Genomic DNA, 17,961 nt, shown 5'->3' on the forward strand with positions numbered 1-17,961 from the left:
ATGTGTCCTGTCTCCATCCCTTTTCAACCTGTATGCAGAGCAGATTATCCGAGAGGCTGGGCTCTATGAGGAGAAGCGTGGCATCAGGATTGGTGGACGATCTATCAACAATCTGCGTTATGTAACTCTGAAATCACAGAGATTTCTAATTGACACACACAGCTACATAGAGACCCACAGCAGCCTGGTAGCCGACGCCAACTTCATCTGTCAGGTAATGAGGGAGAGGTAACGATGAGAAGACAGCCTGCTAAAGGGCTGACTCAGCGACCCACAGCTGCTGCTCTTCAAGCTCCAATGTTCCCAGTGCTTCTCACCCAACCCAAGCTTCTCACTCCATGGGGCAAGCTTAAGCACTGAGATAAAAACAACAAAAACCCAATTTGGAAATAAAAGAAATAGTTTTGCCCTGGTCAGCTTTCCTTGATTTCTTAAAAGCCGCAATCTCGTCTTGTTCCAGCACTGGTTTTCAGTGTTCTAAATTCTTGATTGAAGAGTGACAAATGGTTCCACCCCTGAATGAACTGTGGCAATATGTGCCAAATTCACTATAAACATGGCTTCAGCTCCTCAAAAAAACATTGGTGGTTGTTGTTATGTGCCAGAGTCAACTGTAACTCAGCAACCGAATGAACTCTAGGCCTGAGCCCTCCGGCACCATCCTCACATCCTCTGACATGCTCAAGCCCCCTATCCCAGTCATTGTGCCCGTCCATCTTGTTGAGAGTCTTCCTATCTTTCTCTGACCCTCCACCTTTCCCAGTAAGAGGTCTTTTTACCAAGAACTGCCCCCCCTTTTTTTTGTTTCAGACGGTCTAAAACTGCCCCCTTTTGACAACATGCCCATAGCAGGTGAGATGAAGTTTCACTGTCTTTACCTTTAAGGAGCACTCTGATTACACTTCCTCCAAGACAGATTTATTAGTTCTCCCTGCAGGCCTTGGGATATTCAGTACTCTTCTCCAACACCACAACTCCAAGGCTTCCATTACTCTTCATCAATGAGGACTCAGATGGTCTTATGTTAAGCATCTATCATGATGCATTCTTTATTTTAAGCATCCGCAACACAGGCAAAAATAAGAGAAATGAGGATACTGTACTAAGGGAGCTTTCCGTAACCATATGGACAAATAGTGACCAATGTGGGTAAAAGATTGGAGAGCTCTCCCAGAATGTCCGAGACTCTGTGAGATGGTCACCCAGGGTGCTGCGCTGGGGTGGGGAGAGGCTTGCCAGGAAGACCTAATGTTTAGAGTTATTCTTCAGCTCCCTGAGATGAGGAGTTTGGAGTACATTAAATATGATTTAGAGAAAATAAATGTGACTTTCCCTACACTCTGTTAGGGAGTAAAATTGATACTACATATTCTTTTTATGATATAATTAAGTTGGGGTTTTTATTTTTTCTGAGTAACTAGCCATAATGTGTTGCAGAGTGGTGTCAAGTCAGAATCAACTCATAGCTGACCAATCAGTGGGTTTTCAAAGGCTTTCAGACCTCACAGGAGATTGCCCATCTTTCTCTCATAGAGCCGCTGGGGGGTTCAAACCATGTGTCTTAGGGTAACAGCACAACTCCTAACCAGTAGGGCACCAGAGCTTTCTAGTCATCGTGTAGTTTTGGTGGTGACATTCAGAGCTCTTCTCCAACACCACAATTCAAAGACATTGATCCTTCTTCCAGGAGACATAAACCAAAACCATAATGCAGGATTTGTTTTAGGACTCTTGAAAGAAGAATCGATGACTCTGAATGGTGTTGTTGGCGAAGAGTACTGAATACCCCACGGACTGGCAAAAGAACAAACTATTTGTCAAGGAGCAAGTAAAATCTGGGTACTCCTTAGAGGCAAGCATGGTGAAAGTTTGCTTCATGCCTTTAGCATGTTGTCAGAAGGCATAAGTCCTTGGAAAAAGACATTATGCTGAGGATGTTTGGCAAAAGAGAGGCAGACCCACAACAAGATGGACTGACAGAGCGGCTGCAACAACTGGCTTGAGCAAGGCAAAGAGTATGATGATGGCGAGGACAGTGCATGCTTGGATATGTTGCTCACCAATTCACTGTCAGGGGTTTATTTGACGGCACCTAATGAAGTGGCCTTGGAGGCAAAAATGACGGTTTCATCTTTCAAACTCTGAGCATGTAGCTAGATGAGGCTATTCCTTAGAAAGTGGAATCATACTTGGAAAGATGCAGGTTTAGTGAAGGAAAGGAAGACCCTCAATGAGAAGGAGTGACCTTGTGACTTCAGCAATGGGCACCAGTGTGTCTCAGAGATGATGAGGATGGCACAGGATAGGACAGGGTTCCTAATGACTGTTCACAGAGTCGCTATGAGTAGTACTCAACTTGATGGAACACAATAACAACAACACTGTATTTCATTGACATTAAAGTAATGTTATCCATGGCTAAGTAAATATAATGTCCTAGAGAAGACAGCTTTCCTGAATTATTAGGTTCCTGTATTAAAAGGTTCCTTTATCAACCTTTTGTAAATACAGTCATTCATTCCTCAATATCTGCAAGAGATTGGTTCCAAGATTCCTGCAAAGGTCAAAATCCATCAGCTTCTCCATAAGACAAAGATGGGCAATCACCTTCCATGAGATTTTAAAGCCCCTGAAAACCCACTGGAGGGTCAGCTGTAAGTTGGTTCTGGTTTGACGGCACATGATCAAGGTCCTTGAATAGAAAGAAAAACTATTTGTCTATGAATTCTACAAATCCTTCCACATACTTTAAGTAATTTCTAGATAGTTTATAATACCTAAACTGCACTAGTGGTTTGGGTTAAGAAATTGCTACCAACTCAGAGGTATGCGGTTTGACTCCACCGGCTGCTCCTCAGGAGAAGGATAGGCGATCTCCTCCTGTGCAATTTACTGCCTCTGAGAACTCACTGGAGGGCCAGCTATGGGTCAGCTCTGACTTGGTGGCACAAAACAACACATAATACAACGTAAACACTATATACATAGCACTTCATATTCCTTCTTAGTTTTTGAGGAATTGCTTTGATTACTTAATTGCTTTTCCTACTAAACCAGAATATTTTTAATCCAAGGCTGGCTAGATCCACGGAGTCAGAATCTATGGATATGGAAGAGCTTTCTTCATTCCCAGTCATGAAAGTTAATGGATTAAATCTTACCTGGAATTGACTACTACTCATGCGGTCCTTAGGAGAGAAGATGAAAACAAGCCTCTCAGAGAATAAATAACATTAGCACTGCTCATGAATCCTGAAAACGAAGACTCTTTGCAGGTTTAATACTAAAAATATTGTGAACATGGAGACATCTACGGTTGTTTCTTTTTCTTTCCTCAAAATCTTTTTTAGCTCTGTTCTTTATAACTTCAAAGAACTGCACTACCTTTTAAAGGTCAAATTGCACCAAACAGCAAAAGGAATGGCATCTGTGAGCTCCCACCTGCCTCCCACTAGGCCGTCCTCCGTCCCCTCTGGGTCTGGGTGAGACTTAAGGGAGTGAGGTATCAGGATTTTTAAGAATGACTTTTCTATCCACTGCTTAGATTTGACAACACAGCCAGGTGAGAATGTGTAAGTAAATAAATCTTTGAGGCTCCACCCACCACCCTTAGCTCCCCTCGGGACACGGTCTCCAGCTGCCTCAACATGCAGACATGAGGCTTCATGTTGATCAGCGTCTTCAACATCAGTGAGACCAACCTAGGAAAGAGAGCTAACCAGACTGTAAGAGAGCCTGTGTGAAAGCATAGCCTTCAAGGAGCCAGAATGACCCAAGGCCAGAGCTCTTTACAGAGTACCCTTAATACCAGTAAAGTAGCAGCAGAGAAAGCAGTGCATGTCCTTGGGGCCAGAGGTTTCTGTCCAGAGGTGTCTTGCTGTTGTCTGAGAAGCTGTCTGAACAAATTGAGGGATTATGCCTTCTTGTTAACTTTGCTTGGAACTGCTATGTACTAAGTCTAACCAGGTAATATCCTTTGCCTTCCCCACCCCTAGCCTGTTTCCCTAATAAGCCTCACAACTGTGAATAATAAGAGCTTCTGTAAAGTTTATATGATCACTGACATTGAAATTCAGACCCATTAATTAGTAGAAGTATATGCAGCAGACTGGGGATGAGGGATATGTCTGATCATAGAGGGATCTGTTTTCTCCTGTGCATGTTGTTGATGGGGACAGTTCCCCTTTGAAGCATTAGTAGGAGTAAGACTCAGTGGTCTCAACACTGTCCTTGCTCCTTTTACAGGAAGACAGAGACTGAGTTTAATGTTCATCAAGGTTAACTAGGTGCCCCTTGCCCCCCACCTATAGAAAGACACCAACAAATTCTGCAAATACAAATAAACTTGTTCCTTACCTGAAAGAATGGCAAATTGTCTGTGGAGCTGTTCTATTATATCCACTGCCACCAAGGGCCTGATTTCCTGCTGCATAATTTCATCTGCACAAATGAGATACAAATTGGGTTAAATCCTGGCAGACCACACAACAAAATGAAAAAGAAATTTCCACTACTGGAGAAATCTGAGACTTGTTACATATGGTTATAAGCACATTATTCTCTTGAGAAGTTGATGCCAGGGCAGATCTGGGATTTATGAAGTTTGGAGCTGGTACATCTGAGCGTGGGAACACAATTCTAGAGCCACCCTCTGGGGTGGGGAAGGGCCAGTGAAGGAAGGGGTCTGAAGTTTAAGTTTCATTGGCTCCCAAGTAAACCCCCTCTTCTGGGATGGTTTCCTTTACAGGGGAGGTAAAACATGCCACAGACACTGCAGTTTTAACTCTAGACCACCACAATGAAACAAGTATCATAATAAAACAAGTCACACAATGTTTTTGGCTTCTCAATCCACCAGCTGTTCTGCAGAAGAAAGATGGGCAATCTCCTCCCATGTGATTTACAACCTCTGAAAACCCACTGGAGGGTCAGTGATGAGTCGGGTGTGATGTGATGCCACCCAACGGCAATGTATAGTAAGTTATGTTTACACTATACCAGTAGTGTGTTACGTGTGCAAAAGTATTATGGGAAAAGCTCAAAATACCGTGAGACTTACCAAAACATGACACAGGGACACAACCACACATGCTGCTGGGAAAATGGTTCTGATAGACTTGTTTACGACAGGGATGCCTCAGTCCTTCAACATATTTTTTTTGAAAGAGGGGTAGCAAAATCCTTTTTAACTGCAGTAGAAAACCACAAGCATGTCTGTATTTGTCTACGCCATTGAGTCTGTAGAAAGACATTTTTTTTTATCGTCCTAAATGACCAGAGCTTGCCTAAGCTGAATCGTAAAATGAGCCCCTAGGTCTATAAGTGTTCTGTGATTCTCTCTTTCAACCTATACCTCTCAATTCCTTATTAAAATCTCTGCCAGAATATTTCAAGGGGATTTTTTTTTCACTGCTAAGCATGTTTAAGGAGGCATGTCTCCATTTTTCTCCTTAAAGATTTTTTTAAAAAAAGAAAAGATGACCAAAACATCTATGAAATACCACCTCACCCCAGCAACAACAGCAAAGTTCAACAGGGAAGCAAACAACAAATGCTGGCGAGGTTGTGGAGAGATTGGAACTCTTACTCACTGCTGGTGGGAATGTAAAATAGTACAACCACTATAGAAGGTGGTCGGAAATAGAAATACTATTTGATTTAGCAATTGTACTACTAGAAATATACCCTAAAGACCAAAGCTGTGATTCACGTACACAATGGAATATTAGGCAGCATTTAAAAACAATGAACTTGTAAAACTTTACACAACATGCAGGAGCCTAGAGGACTTTATGTTAAGTGAAATATCTCAGTCACAAAAGGACAAATAGTGCATAACACCACGATTATAAAATAGGATAGACATGAGAGGACTTGGAGAGGGAATGGGGAAAGAATGGATCTGTAATGAACACTAAGTTAAATCAGATGAGGGGAAGAACTGTCCAATATATGATTATGCATTATATGTATGACAACAATCGGTAACAAGGGGTACATTACAGGATCGGCTGGGTAACAGACAGGGGGAAGAAAATGTGCAATAATGAATAAAAAAGTAAATAACTTAAAACATATAAAAAGGAAATATGATTAATTTCCAAGACAAATATCTAATCTTTCAATCACTAACCTGCCCCTGTCATATCCTCTAATCCTACAAGTGGCTGTAACTTTGCATTTCTACCACTTGAGGAAAGGGGCTAAGAGTGGGTGAGAGAGACTAGTGGAGTCCCTTAGTGTGGACGCCTTCACCATCTTTTCATAAAATATTACCATCTTCATTTAACTCTCTCCCAAGGGACTCTCAAAGAATGGCCTACGTATTGATTCTGCAGCACTTAAACATCTGCTTAGATTAAGCCACAAACCAAACAGCTTTGTGTGCCAACTCTAAATGAGAATTCCCTGTTGATTCAGTGGGTTATGGTAACAGTACCACATTCCAGTGTTGACTCAGAGTCTCTAGATACAGACACTGCTGGTGTGGCCCACAGGGAGTTGTACTGCTAATTTAAATACTGCCTCTCTCTCTAGGGATTCAAATCCACCAGAAAGTCCTGAGGAGAAACATGGGCAAGCTCCTCCCACACAATTTACAGCCTCAGAAACACAATAAAGGTTGCCTGGGAGTTGGTTCTGATTCAACAGCAGTGAACTGGTTGTTTTGTGGGATATTTTTTATGATGATTAATTGGAAGGTGTAGGAAGCTCCTAACAAGGCTGTGAAGATTAAAGACGATGGAAAGGCATAATAAGGTCCTGAGGAAACACTAATTGTGTTCATTGGGTTTTTCCCCCCAAAAGTAAGGGCATATTTGCTTTCTGGAAGTCTTGAGAAGAGTATAGCACATGCCTATTAAACCTCAGAAGTCTTCTCAATGGATTCTATGGTTCTTTTCTGGAAGAAGGGGAGTTACCCTAGGCCAGAACTCGTTCTTTTCTTTCAATACTCAATAGTCCTTTCACTCTCAATTGACTAAAAATTCAAAGGACTCTTGGATTACCATGAAAATTAGAGGATTAAACAACAGAATTATGATTCTATTTTAGGGAACATTGGTGGTCTAGTGGGTAGAGAGTTGTGATGCCACCTCAAAGGTAGGCAGTTCAAATCTACCAGTTGCTCCACGGAAGAAAGATGGGTAATCTCCTCCTGTGCAAGTTACAGCCTCTAAAAACTCACTATGCATCTGAAACCTGGACAATGAATAAGGATGACAGAAAAAGAATTGATGCCTTTGAGCTGCAGTGTTGGAGAAGAACATTGCACATACCATGGATGGCCAAGGAAATGAATAGATATGTCTTGAAGAGGATGCAGCCAGAGCGCTCTTTGGAGGAAAGGATGATAAGGCTTCATCTGATGTACTTTGGACATGTCGCCAGGAGATGCTATTCCTTGGAGAGGGACATGATGCTGGGAAGGGTGGAGGGTCAGTGAGGAAGACCCTAAACCAGGTGGCTTGACATGGTGTCTGCTGCAATGGGCTCTTGTGTGTCAGGAAGTGTGAGGATGGCACAGGACAGGTCTTTTGTTCATAGGGTCACTATGAGTCATGCTGGACTCAACGGCACCAAACAACAACAAAAACCTCACTAAAGTGTCCATTATGAGAAGGCTATAACTTAATGAGTTAGTTACATTTTGGAATCCCTGAGTGGTACAAACGGTGGATGTGCTCAGTTACAAACCAAAAGGTACAAGCACCTAGAGGTTCAAGTACCAGAGCCACCTCAGAAGGTGAATTACCTCTTTAAAATGTAAAAAAAAAAATTGTTTTAAAAACTACACTTGTTCCCACTGAGTGAATTCTGACTCATCATCAGTTCTAACCCATAGTGACCTTACAGGACAAAGTAAAACAACCGTGTGTATACAGCATTTCCAAAGCTGTTATCTTTCATGGAAACAACTGCCACATCTTTCTCCAGGGGAGTGACTGGTGGGTTCAAATGACCTACCTTTGGGTTAATCGTCTAACACTTAACCCACTGTGCCACCAGGGCTCTAATAAAACAAAATCAGCCATTGGAAACCTGACAAGACACTGTTCTACTCTGTCACACATGCCATCGCAAGTCAGAGGAGACTGGACAGTAGTACTAAGTGAGGGGTAATACTTTCAGTATCTACATCCTATATATGTCATTTTACTAGGGTTTTTTAAATTATTATATTGGTTTGCCTACAAAGTTCATATACATTGTACACTATCCTTCATTCATATTGTGTTTCATACAATCATTTCCATTTATTATGTTTTATAAAATTAATCACCATTGAATTATGCCCACCATTATCCTGTCTTTCCAGGTCTCTGCTGGATCTTTCCCACTTGCTCCTCTCTCCCTCCAACCATCAAATTGTGCAACCCTATGATTTTCCCTCCACCCCCAACCCCCCACCATTCCTCCCACCTTGGATCCTCATACACATTTTACAATTTATCTCTCTATTTCTACAATAATGATCTAATGCAGTGTTTGTCCTTATGAAACTGAGTTAGTTCATTCAGCAAAATGATCTCTAGTCTCTTTCAAGTTAATGTAACAATTTGTGAAATTGCTGCTCCTGGGTGCTGCACAGTATTTCATCATATGGATGTACCATATTCCTCAATCCATTCAACTGTGGCTGGACATCTAGGCTGTTTCCATGTTCTTGTGATGGTAAATAATGCTGCTATGAACACTGGGATACAAACTTCCATTTGTGTCTCAGTTCTTATTTTCTTGGGGTATATTCCAAACAGTGGAATAGCTGGGTCATATGGAATTTCTATGTTCAGCTTTCTGAGGAAAATTCAAACTGCCCTTCAATGTGGTTGTACCATTACCCCACAGTATATGAGAGTTCCTATCTTACCTCATCTTTTACATTTATTGCTGCCCTTTTGAACTTTGTCACTGCTACTGGGGTGAGATGGTATCTCATCGTAGTTTTGATATGCATCTCTCTGGCCATCCAAGTGTCTTCCTCTGTGAAGTCTTTCCATGTCTTTTGCCCGTGTTGTAATTTTATTATTATTCTTTTAGTTGTGAAGGCCCTGTAGAGTTCTGTTAATTTTTGTTATGAGACCCTTGTCTGAGATGGTATTGCCAGATGTTTTCTTTCAGTAAGTAGGTTTTGCTTTCACCCTGTTGGAAAAGTTTTTGATGTGCACAGAGATTAATCTTTAGAAGATCTCATTCATCAATTTTATCCTCTCCTGGTTGTGTATTTCTGGCTGTATTTGTCAGCCTCTTTATACCATGGGTTAAGACTTCTAACTTTGGTCCCACTCTGTCTCTTCTGATCTTTATGGTTTTGGGCTTCACTTCTAGGTCTCAACCCACCTTTAGTTGATTTTTGTGTTATGGTGAGAGGTGTGCATGCTGCTGTCAGTTTTGCCAACATTATTTTTGAAGAGGTTGCTTCCCCATTTGATAAGTTTTGTTTCCATGTCAAATATCAGTTGACCACAGATAGATGAGTTAGTCTATGGGTTCTCAATTCTGTTCCACTGGTCTATGTGCCTGTCATTGTAATAGTATCAGGCTATTTTGGTTATTATAGCTGTGTAGTAAGTTTTGAGATCAGGGAGTATTATGCCTTCCATGTCATTCTTGTTTTTCATAAGTGCTTTGTTTATTCTAGGTCTTTTTACTCTTCAGATAAAATTGACAATTGCCTTTTCTATCGGTTTGAAAAATGAATTTGATATCCGTATTGGGATTGTATTAAATATGTAGAATGCTTTTGATAAGATTGTCATTTTCACTACATTATGTCTTCCTATCCATGAACAGGGAACATTTTTCTATTTCTATAAGTCTTTTATTGTTTCTCACAGAAGTGTTTTGTTCTCTTTGTAAAGGTCTTTTGTTTTTCTAGTTAAGTTTGTTCCCAAGTATCTCAATTTGTGGTTGACTATTGTAAATGATATTGCTTTCTTATCTTCCTTCTCTATGATTTGTTAGGTATCCTGCCACTCTACTAAATTGGTCTACTACCTCTAATGGGGTTTTTGGTTGAGTCTTTGGGGTTTTCTGTATACACTATCATATCATCTGCATATGTTGTTGATTCCCGTCAAACTGAGCACAACTCATAGCAACCCTATGAACAAAAGACCTGAAGACTTTCATAACTATCAATATTTATCAAAGTTCATAGTGTTTCCAGAGGCATATTGTTTAGGAAATGGATGCCACTCCTGCTTCAATCATCTCTTTTCTTATACAGATGCCTCTTATTTCCTTCTCTTGCCATACTGCCCTAGCAAGTACTTCTAATATCATATTGAATAGGAGTTGTGATAGTGTCTGGCCCTTGTCTGGTCCCTGTTCACAAGGATAATGCTTTTTAGTCTTTCTCGAATGAGAATGATATTGGCTCGTTATTTTGCATATATACTTTTCACTACATTGAGGAAATTTTCTTCTATTCTTATTTTTATGAGCATTTTAATCAGGAAGGGGTGTTAGAATTTGTCAAATGCCTTTTCTGCATCAATTGCTAGGGTCATGTGGTTGTTATTATTTGCTTATTAAAGTGTTAAATTATGCTGGTTGTTTTTCTTATGTTTAACAATGGACCCTGCATACCTATTATGAATCCCACTTGGTCATGATGAATTAATTTTTTATATGATGTAGATTCTATTGGCCAGGATTTTGTTAAGGATTTTTGCACCTATATTCATGAGAGATATAACTATGTAGTTTTCTTTTTTTGGTAATATCTTTCCTGGTTTTGGTATTAGGGTTAGAGAATGACTTTGGGAGTAGTCCTTCTTTTTCTATTTTTTTAAAATAATGTAAGTAGAATTGGTGATAGATCTCTAAATGTTTGGTAGAATTTGGAGATGAAACCATCTGTTTCATGACTTTTTTTTTGTGAGGAAAGTATTTTTATGACCTGCTCAATTACTTCTTTTGTGACGGGTCTGTTCAAGTGTTCTATATCTGTTTGTGTTGATCTGGGTAGGGCAAGAGTCTCAAGGAATTTTTCCATTTCCTCTAGGTTTTCAAATTTATCAGAGTATTACTTTTTATAATATTCTGATATATTCTATTTCATTTCATCTAGTTCTATTGTAATGTCACTGCTATCATTACTTAACTGAGTTATTTGTGTCTCCCCCCCTTTTGTTAAGTCTGCCAATGGTTTATCAATTTTATTGACTCTTTAGAAAAAACAGCTACTGGCCTTGTTGCTGGTATCAATTGTTTTTATGTTTACTATCTCATTAATTTCAGCTCTTGATTCTGAAGCTCTGTCTGACATACTCTGGGCATATTGAAAGGAGGGACCAGTCCTTGCAAAGGAACATCATGTATGGGAAGGTGGAGGGACAGTGAAAAAAAGGAAGACCTTGGATGAGTTGGACTGACTCAGTGGCTAAGGTAATGGGGGTGGATATGTCAGAGATGATGAAGTTGGTTCAGGATAGAGCAGGTTTCAGAGCTGTAGTACATAGGGTTGTTATCAGTCACAAGAGACTCAATGGCAGTTAACCAGAACAACTTGTCCTTATAATTTCCTTTCTTCTAGAGGCTGTGGGATTTGTTCTTTTTTTTCTATTTGATGGAGGTGTTGAATTAGATCATTACTTTTTCTTCTTTCTATTTATGTGTTTGCTTATTGCTATGAACTCCCCCCTGAGGACTGCCTTAGCTGCATCCCAGAGGTCTGGAGTATTTTATTTTATTTTCATTTTAATTTGTTTCAAGGATTTTTTTTATTTCATTCTTTATTTCTTCTATAACCCGATCATGTTTTAGTAGAGTGTTACTTGGCTTCCACATGGGTGGTTTCATAAGATTTACCCTCATGTGGTTAATTTCTAGTTTTATGATATTGTTATATCGGAAAATATTTTGCATTATTTCAGTGTTTTTTTGTTGAGGCTTGATTTGTGTCCTAATCAATTCTAAAGAATGTATTACGTGCACTTAAGAAGAAAGAGAATTGAGCTTTAGTTGAGTGTAGTACTCAGAATATACCCACAAGGTTGAACTGGCTCATTGTATAGTTTAGATCTTCTGCAAATCTAAGTTTCTCTTGAGGTGATGTGACCTACCCTTTGGTGAGAGTGGTATGTTAAAGTCTTCTGCCACTACTGTACGGCTATTTCTTTCTTTAATTCCTTTAACTATTGCTTTATGTATTTTGCAGTTCTATCATTTGGCACATAAATGTTGATTAAGGTTTTATCTTGATCTATTGTACCTTTAATTATTATATAGTACCCTTCTTGATAATTTATGATGGTTTTCATCCTAAAGTCCATTTTATCAGAGGTTAGTATTGTCACTCCTGCTTTTTTGTGGATGCCATTTACTTGGTATATTTTTTCCAGCCTTTGATTTTTGAGTCTATCTTCATTTCTTTATCTTCTTTAGCTGTATTTCTTATAGGCAACATATTGATGGGTTTTGGCTTTTAACCCATTCTGCTATTCTTTTTCTCTTAATTGGTGCACTTAGTCCAGTCACATTAAGTATGATTATTGACAGGCCAGATTTTATCATTGCCATTTTGCTGTTTCTTTTTCTGTAGTTTCTGGTTACTATATAGCCCATCAACTTTCCTTTGGTGTCTTTGTGTAAAGGGCTTCCCTTAAAATTTCTTGTAATTTTGATCTTATTTTCACAAATTCTTTAAGTTCGTTCTTTTCTTGAATGACCTATTTCTCTTTCATATTTGATGGATAACTTTGCTGGGTACAGGATCCTTGGGTGGCAATTGTTTACTTTCAACTTTCCGTATATGCCATTCCATTGTCTTCTAGCTCACATAGCTTCTGCTGAGAAATCAGAACTTAATATAACTGTTTCGCATTTGTAGGTGACTCTATATCCTTCTCATGCTACATTTAATATTCTATATTTATCTTTTAATTTGGAGAATTTTACTATGTTATATCTTGATGTTTTCTTTTGGGGTCTAGTCTATTTGGTGTTAACTGAGCTTTTTAAAATTTTAACAATTTTTATTTATATTGATTTATTTACAAAATTTGAATATATTGTTTTATAGACCAGATTCTTCCAATTTCCCTCAACATCCTCCCCCCGAATCAAATTGTACAACCCCATGGTCAATACACACACACACACACACACACACACACACACACACACACACCCCTCATCCCTCTAAGCTTGTTGGATGTGAATTTCTCCATTCCTCATAATACCTGGGGATTTTTCTTCTAGTACCTACCTCTTCCACAATTTTCTCAGTGATTTCCCTGCCTTCCTCATGTCTGGAATTCTAATCATACGTATTCTGTTCCTATTGATGTCATCCAACATGATTCTAATGTTTGGGTTTTATTTGGTGGTTTTTGTTTTGGTGTTGGTTTTTTGGTTTTTTCATTTTCTTTATGTCTCAAATCTGATTTTTCTTCTAGTATGGGGGCTCTGGTGGTCTAGTGGTAAGAAATTATGCAGCAATCTCAAAGGCACGTGCTTTGAATTCATCAGTTGCTCTGTGGGAGAAGAATGAGAAATCTCCTCCTGTGCAATTAACTGCCTTTGAAAACCCACTGGAGGGCCAGATATGAGTCGGTTCCAACTCGATGGTACTCAACAACAAACCCACCACATGTGTTTCATTGAGGCTTTTGTCTTCCAGCTCACTGATTCTCTGTTCCACTTTTCCATTCTACTTGTTTGTCCCTCCAGCAGGTTGGATACTTCTGCCATTTTGGTCTTAATATTCTGGATTGCATTTTCACAAATTTCTGTTCTTTCCACTACTGTGTTGGCTGTACCTTCTCTATCTTGTAATGACTTTTTTAAAGTTCTTGTGCCTCTTTACCTATTCTTCCATATTTTGCATTTTCATCCACAGTTTTTCAAGTTGTTCCTCACTGATGTATTTCTTCTTGTTCTCTGTCTCTGGAGTATTTACTTTTTTAATACCTTCCATTATTTCTTCCATCATTTCTGCAGCTGTTCAAATAGCTCCAGATCAACATATTTCTTCTAGTTCTCTGTGTCTGGTGTATATTCATCATGTCTGCAATGTGCTCTGCTTTTTTAGGAAAAGGGTTATTTTGGTTTGTTTTTTTTTTTTTATAATGTTTGAGTCAGCCTGTTGCTTTCTTGACATTATATGAATCTTTTCTTGGTAGATGTTAGGTTGTTGTAAGTGTGTAATGTCCCAGTGGAGGAAATGTTCTGTATATCAGTGTTCCCCTTTTGCTAAAATGAGATGAATGTTGCTCTCTGGAAACTGAAGCTTGTCCATGCCTGTTACCCTTTGGCTTAAGAAATCCCAAGCCTTCTCCACGTGTTGCAGTCAGGAAGATTCAAGGGCTACAATTATAATATACTCTTCTATCTTGTGTGTGAATAATGAGATGAGGTAATATGGATAAAAGACTGACAAAAAGCAGATAATTAAATGGATAGATGGTAATCGAGGGTTCATTTCACAATTCTTTGGTATAGGTTTCAAATATCCCTTAATAAAATAAAATAAAAGTCACACTGAAGACCATAACAAATCTCTATTGAAAGAGGAATTACTATGTACTTGAGTTTTTCAGAACACAATCTTCGAGATCTGGGAAAGTGGCATGCTGAGAAATACGGCAAAGTTATTAGTTATTACTACTTCATGTTTGTTGAAGTCCATTTGAAAGATGGTGAACCCAGTGGAAAAAATATAAACATCGCAAGATGAAGTTTATTGTTCTTGTGTCACTTGAGATGCGTTTTAAATGAGATGAAACATTTTAAAATAAAGATACGAGATTTGAAAAAAAGAACAGAAATAGACTAAGCTACTCATCATAATGACTCTTCTCATTTTTGTTGCTTTTTTTTAAAAATGAAGACACAAATCTGGAAAGATTATGAACATGCCTATGCTCATACAACATCAAGTGCAGAACCTAGATAAAGCTCACATCACCCAACTCTGAGGTTTATGTTTTCTGTTTACCATTTTATGATCATTATGGAGAATTAGAACTAAAGAAAAATTTTAAGAGGATGTTATTGTGAGGGAGACAGGAAGCATTCCAGACCCTAGATGTCCTGGAAGTAAAAGGAGAACCTTTGACATTGCAATAAAAGCCTTCTTATGTATTTCACAGAGCTTTTATTGTTATTTATTTTTCATTTGAAAGTATGCAAATCATGTTGGTTTTTCATTTGATAATGAATACATATTTTGTCTTGTAATGTTAACTACAACTGTTTAATGTAATTAATTCATTACAGTCTGACCAACCCCTTACTGTATATTGACTTTTTCTTCATCCAACTTACTTTTCACTCCCCTTTCCTTCTCTTCTCATCCTTGATAATCATACAAGAATGAGTCTATCTCTGTGTAAACCCTTCAATATTTCTATTCTTATTTTAGTGATCTTATAAATGTTCCCTTTGTGACTGACATATCATTCAGCATAATTTGTTGTAGATTCATCTATGCTGTGCAGCATTTCACAAATTTTCTATAATATTTAGTGATACATAATTCTCCATTGTGTAGTTTCTATAGCTATTCACCCACTCACAGATACTTCTGTTGTTTTCAGCTCTCTGCTACAGAGAGTTGGAAAAAATGCTGCAATAAAATAAACATGTGTGTGTAAATGTCCTTTTGTGTTACTAATTATTGTTATTTTTGGGCATATATACTTAGTTGTGAGATTGTTAGATCAAATGATATTTCTACTCTCAACTTTCTAATGAAATATCAAATTACTTATTATACTTGTTTGCTGTTATGCACCACCAAGTTGGAACTGATTCACAGCTGACATAGCTCTGATTTTAAGAGGATGTAAAGTGCACAGGAGGAGAATGCTCATGTTTTTCCTTCAGAGTAGCTGATAGATTCAAACTACATACTTTTGGCTTAGCAGTATAATTCTACCACTAAGCCACCAGAACTCCACAGTAGTTGCATCAATTCATCTTCCCACTGGCAATGTATGGGAGTTCCAATCTCTCAACACTCTTACTAGCATATGTTTTTTGCTGTCTTATTAAACTTTGCTGTTGTTGCTGGGATGAGAGGCTATCTCATGAATAAGAATGGCAGAAGATGCCTTTGAGCTGTGGTGTTGTAGAAGAGTACTGAACATCCCATGGATGGCCAAAAGAACAAGTAAATGTCTTGGAGAAAGTGCAGTCAGAGTATTACTTGGAGGCAAAGATGATAAAGTTTTGCCTCATACACTTTGGACATGTTGCTAGGAGAGGCTATTCCTTGGAGAGGACATCATGCTTGGAAAGGCAGAGAGCTGGAGAGAACCTCAACCGATTGACACAGTGACTATCATCATGGACTCTAGTGTATCAGGAAGTGTGAAGATGGCACAGGGAAGGACAGGGTTCAGATCTGTTGTTCATAGCATCCCTAAAGGTCATACTCACCTCAGTGCTACCTAACAACAACAACAACAACATTGTTACTGGGCTGAGAGGATATCTCATGGTGACTATACATACAAACTTCACCTGATGGGTCTACACATGAATAAAATGTATTACATTTGTGAAAAAATTGTTGGAAAATCTCAATATGAGTTGTGAAAACTAGGCCAGGTGCTGATTGTGGAATAAACCATCAACTCCACATATGCAAGTTCAAACTGAAGGTAAATAAAATTAAATCTACAAGAACCAAAGATTGACCTTGAGTCTATCCCATCTTAATTTAAAACCATCTCAGGAACAGGTATCAGGCCTTGAATACTAATGAGTAAAGACCAAAGAGCTGTGAGAGGATATCAAGAATATCATCCATGAAGAATGTAAAAGGACAGAGGAGGAAGAAAAGACCAAGATGGATGTCAGAAGCAACTCTAAATATTGCACTAGAGCACCAAGAAACCAAAGCAAAGGAAAGAAATCAGGAAGGTAAAGAGCTGAAGAGAAGATTTCAAACAAAGGGCAGCTCGGGAAGACAAAGCAAAGTATTATAATGAAATGTGCAAACAGCTAGAGTCATAAAATCAAAAGGGATTAACTCACTCAGCATTTCTTAAGCTAAAGGAACTGAAAAACAAATTCAAGCCTCGAGTTGCAATACTTAAGGATTCTATGGGAAGAACGCTGACCTATCCAGGAAGCATCAAAAGAAGAAGGAAGGAGTACACAGGGCCGCTGTACCAAAAAGAACTGGCTGACACAGAAGGATTTCATGAAACAAACACATGACTAAAAGGCAATGGTGATGAAAGTAGTGTAGCAGGGGTGGTTGGTAGAGATGAGCGTGTTATCAGGAGAGGGCAGCCCCGGCAAAGAACATTATACTTGGAAAAGCAGAGGGTGTGTGAAAGAGAAGACTCTAAGTGAGATGGATTGACACAGTGACTGGAGTGCCAGAGTTTTAGCACAGCAGAGATGGTAAGGATGGCACAGAGGCAGGATTTCATTCTGTTCCACAGGATGTGTTAGAGCCAACTGCTCCATGACTAAAAATAACAGCACAGTTCAAACCATGACAGGGAGAACACAGTAAAGAAGAGATGGGGAAACAGCCCAAACGTATGCTACCAAAAAAGTGCGCTTAAGAGTTTTTCAAAGAACACTCATGCACAAATAAAGCATACACACAACGTTCAAGTACACAATTAAAGGGGATTATTTTTTTCCCCTGAATCTCTTTTCTTTTTCTGTTTCTCTGCTTTTTTCCAGTTGTAACATGAAGTTAAAATTGCTCAACAGAGCAACACATTTGGCAGGAGCTAAGCAAAATGTATGGATATCATGAGACTACATAATCTCTTTGGGTGCACTTAATAAGCTTTAAAAAGCAATGCAAATGTAAGGAATGTTTAATAAGAGTATGTGGGAGGCGTTTCCTACTTTATTTTTATTGTAACTTGAATGATTAACAAGTGATTGCAAAACCATGGCCTGTATCAGGCGCACCTTAGTCTCCAGAAAGACACCGTTGCTCTTGAGTACTTTAGAGAGGTCCCTAACCGCAGACTTTCCCAT

General features: G+C 38.9%; 1 protein-coding gene across 1 annotated transcript in view; it reads right to left on the reverse strand.

Annotated features, from left to right (window-relative positions):
• Window positions 1-17,961, reverse strand: part of MCF2L2 (MCF.2 cell line derived transforming sequence-like 2) — a 174,721-nt gene that overhangs the window by 126,316 nt on the left and 30,444 nt on the right. Inside the window, exon 2 of the mRNA XM_006884157.1 lies at window positions 4,357-4,440. Within this exon, the coding sequence (XP_006884219.1) occupies window positions 4,357-4,440 (84 nt within the window). The remainder of the gene's footprint in view (window positions 1-4,356; window positions 4,441-17,961) is intronic.

This window comes from Elephantulus edwardii, unplaced genomic scaffold (genome assembly GCF_000299155.1).
Source record: "Elephantulus edwardii isolate Elephantulus edwardi_28Jun2011 unplaced genomic scaffold, EleEdw1.0 scaffold00031, whole genome shotgun sequence".
Classification (NCBI taxonomy): domain Eukaryota; kingdom Metazoa; phylum Chordata; class Mammalia; order Macroscelidea; family Macroscelididae; genus Elephantulus; species Elephantulus edwardii.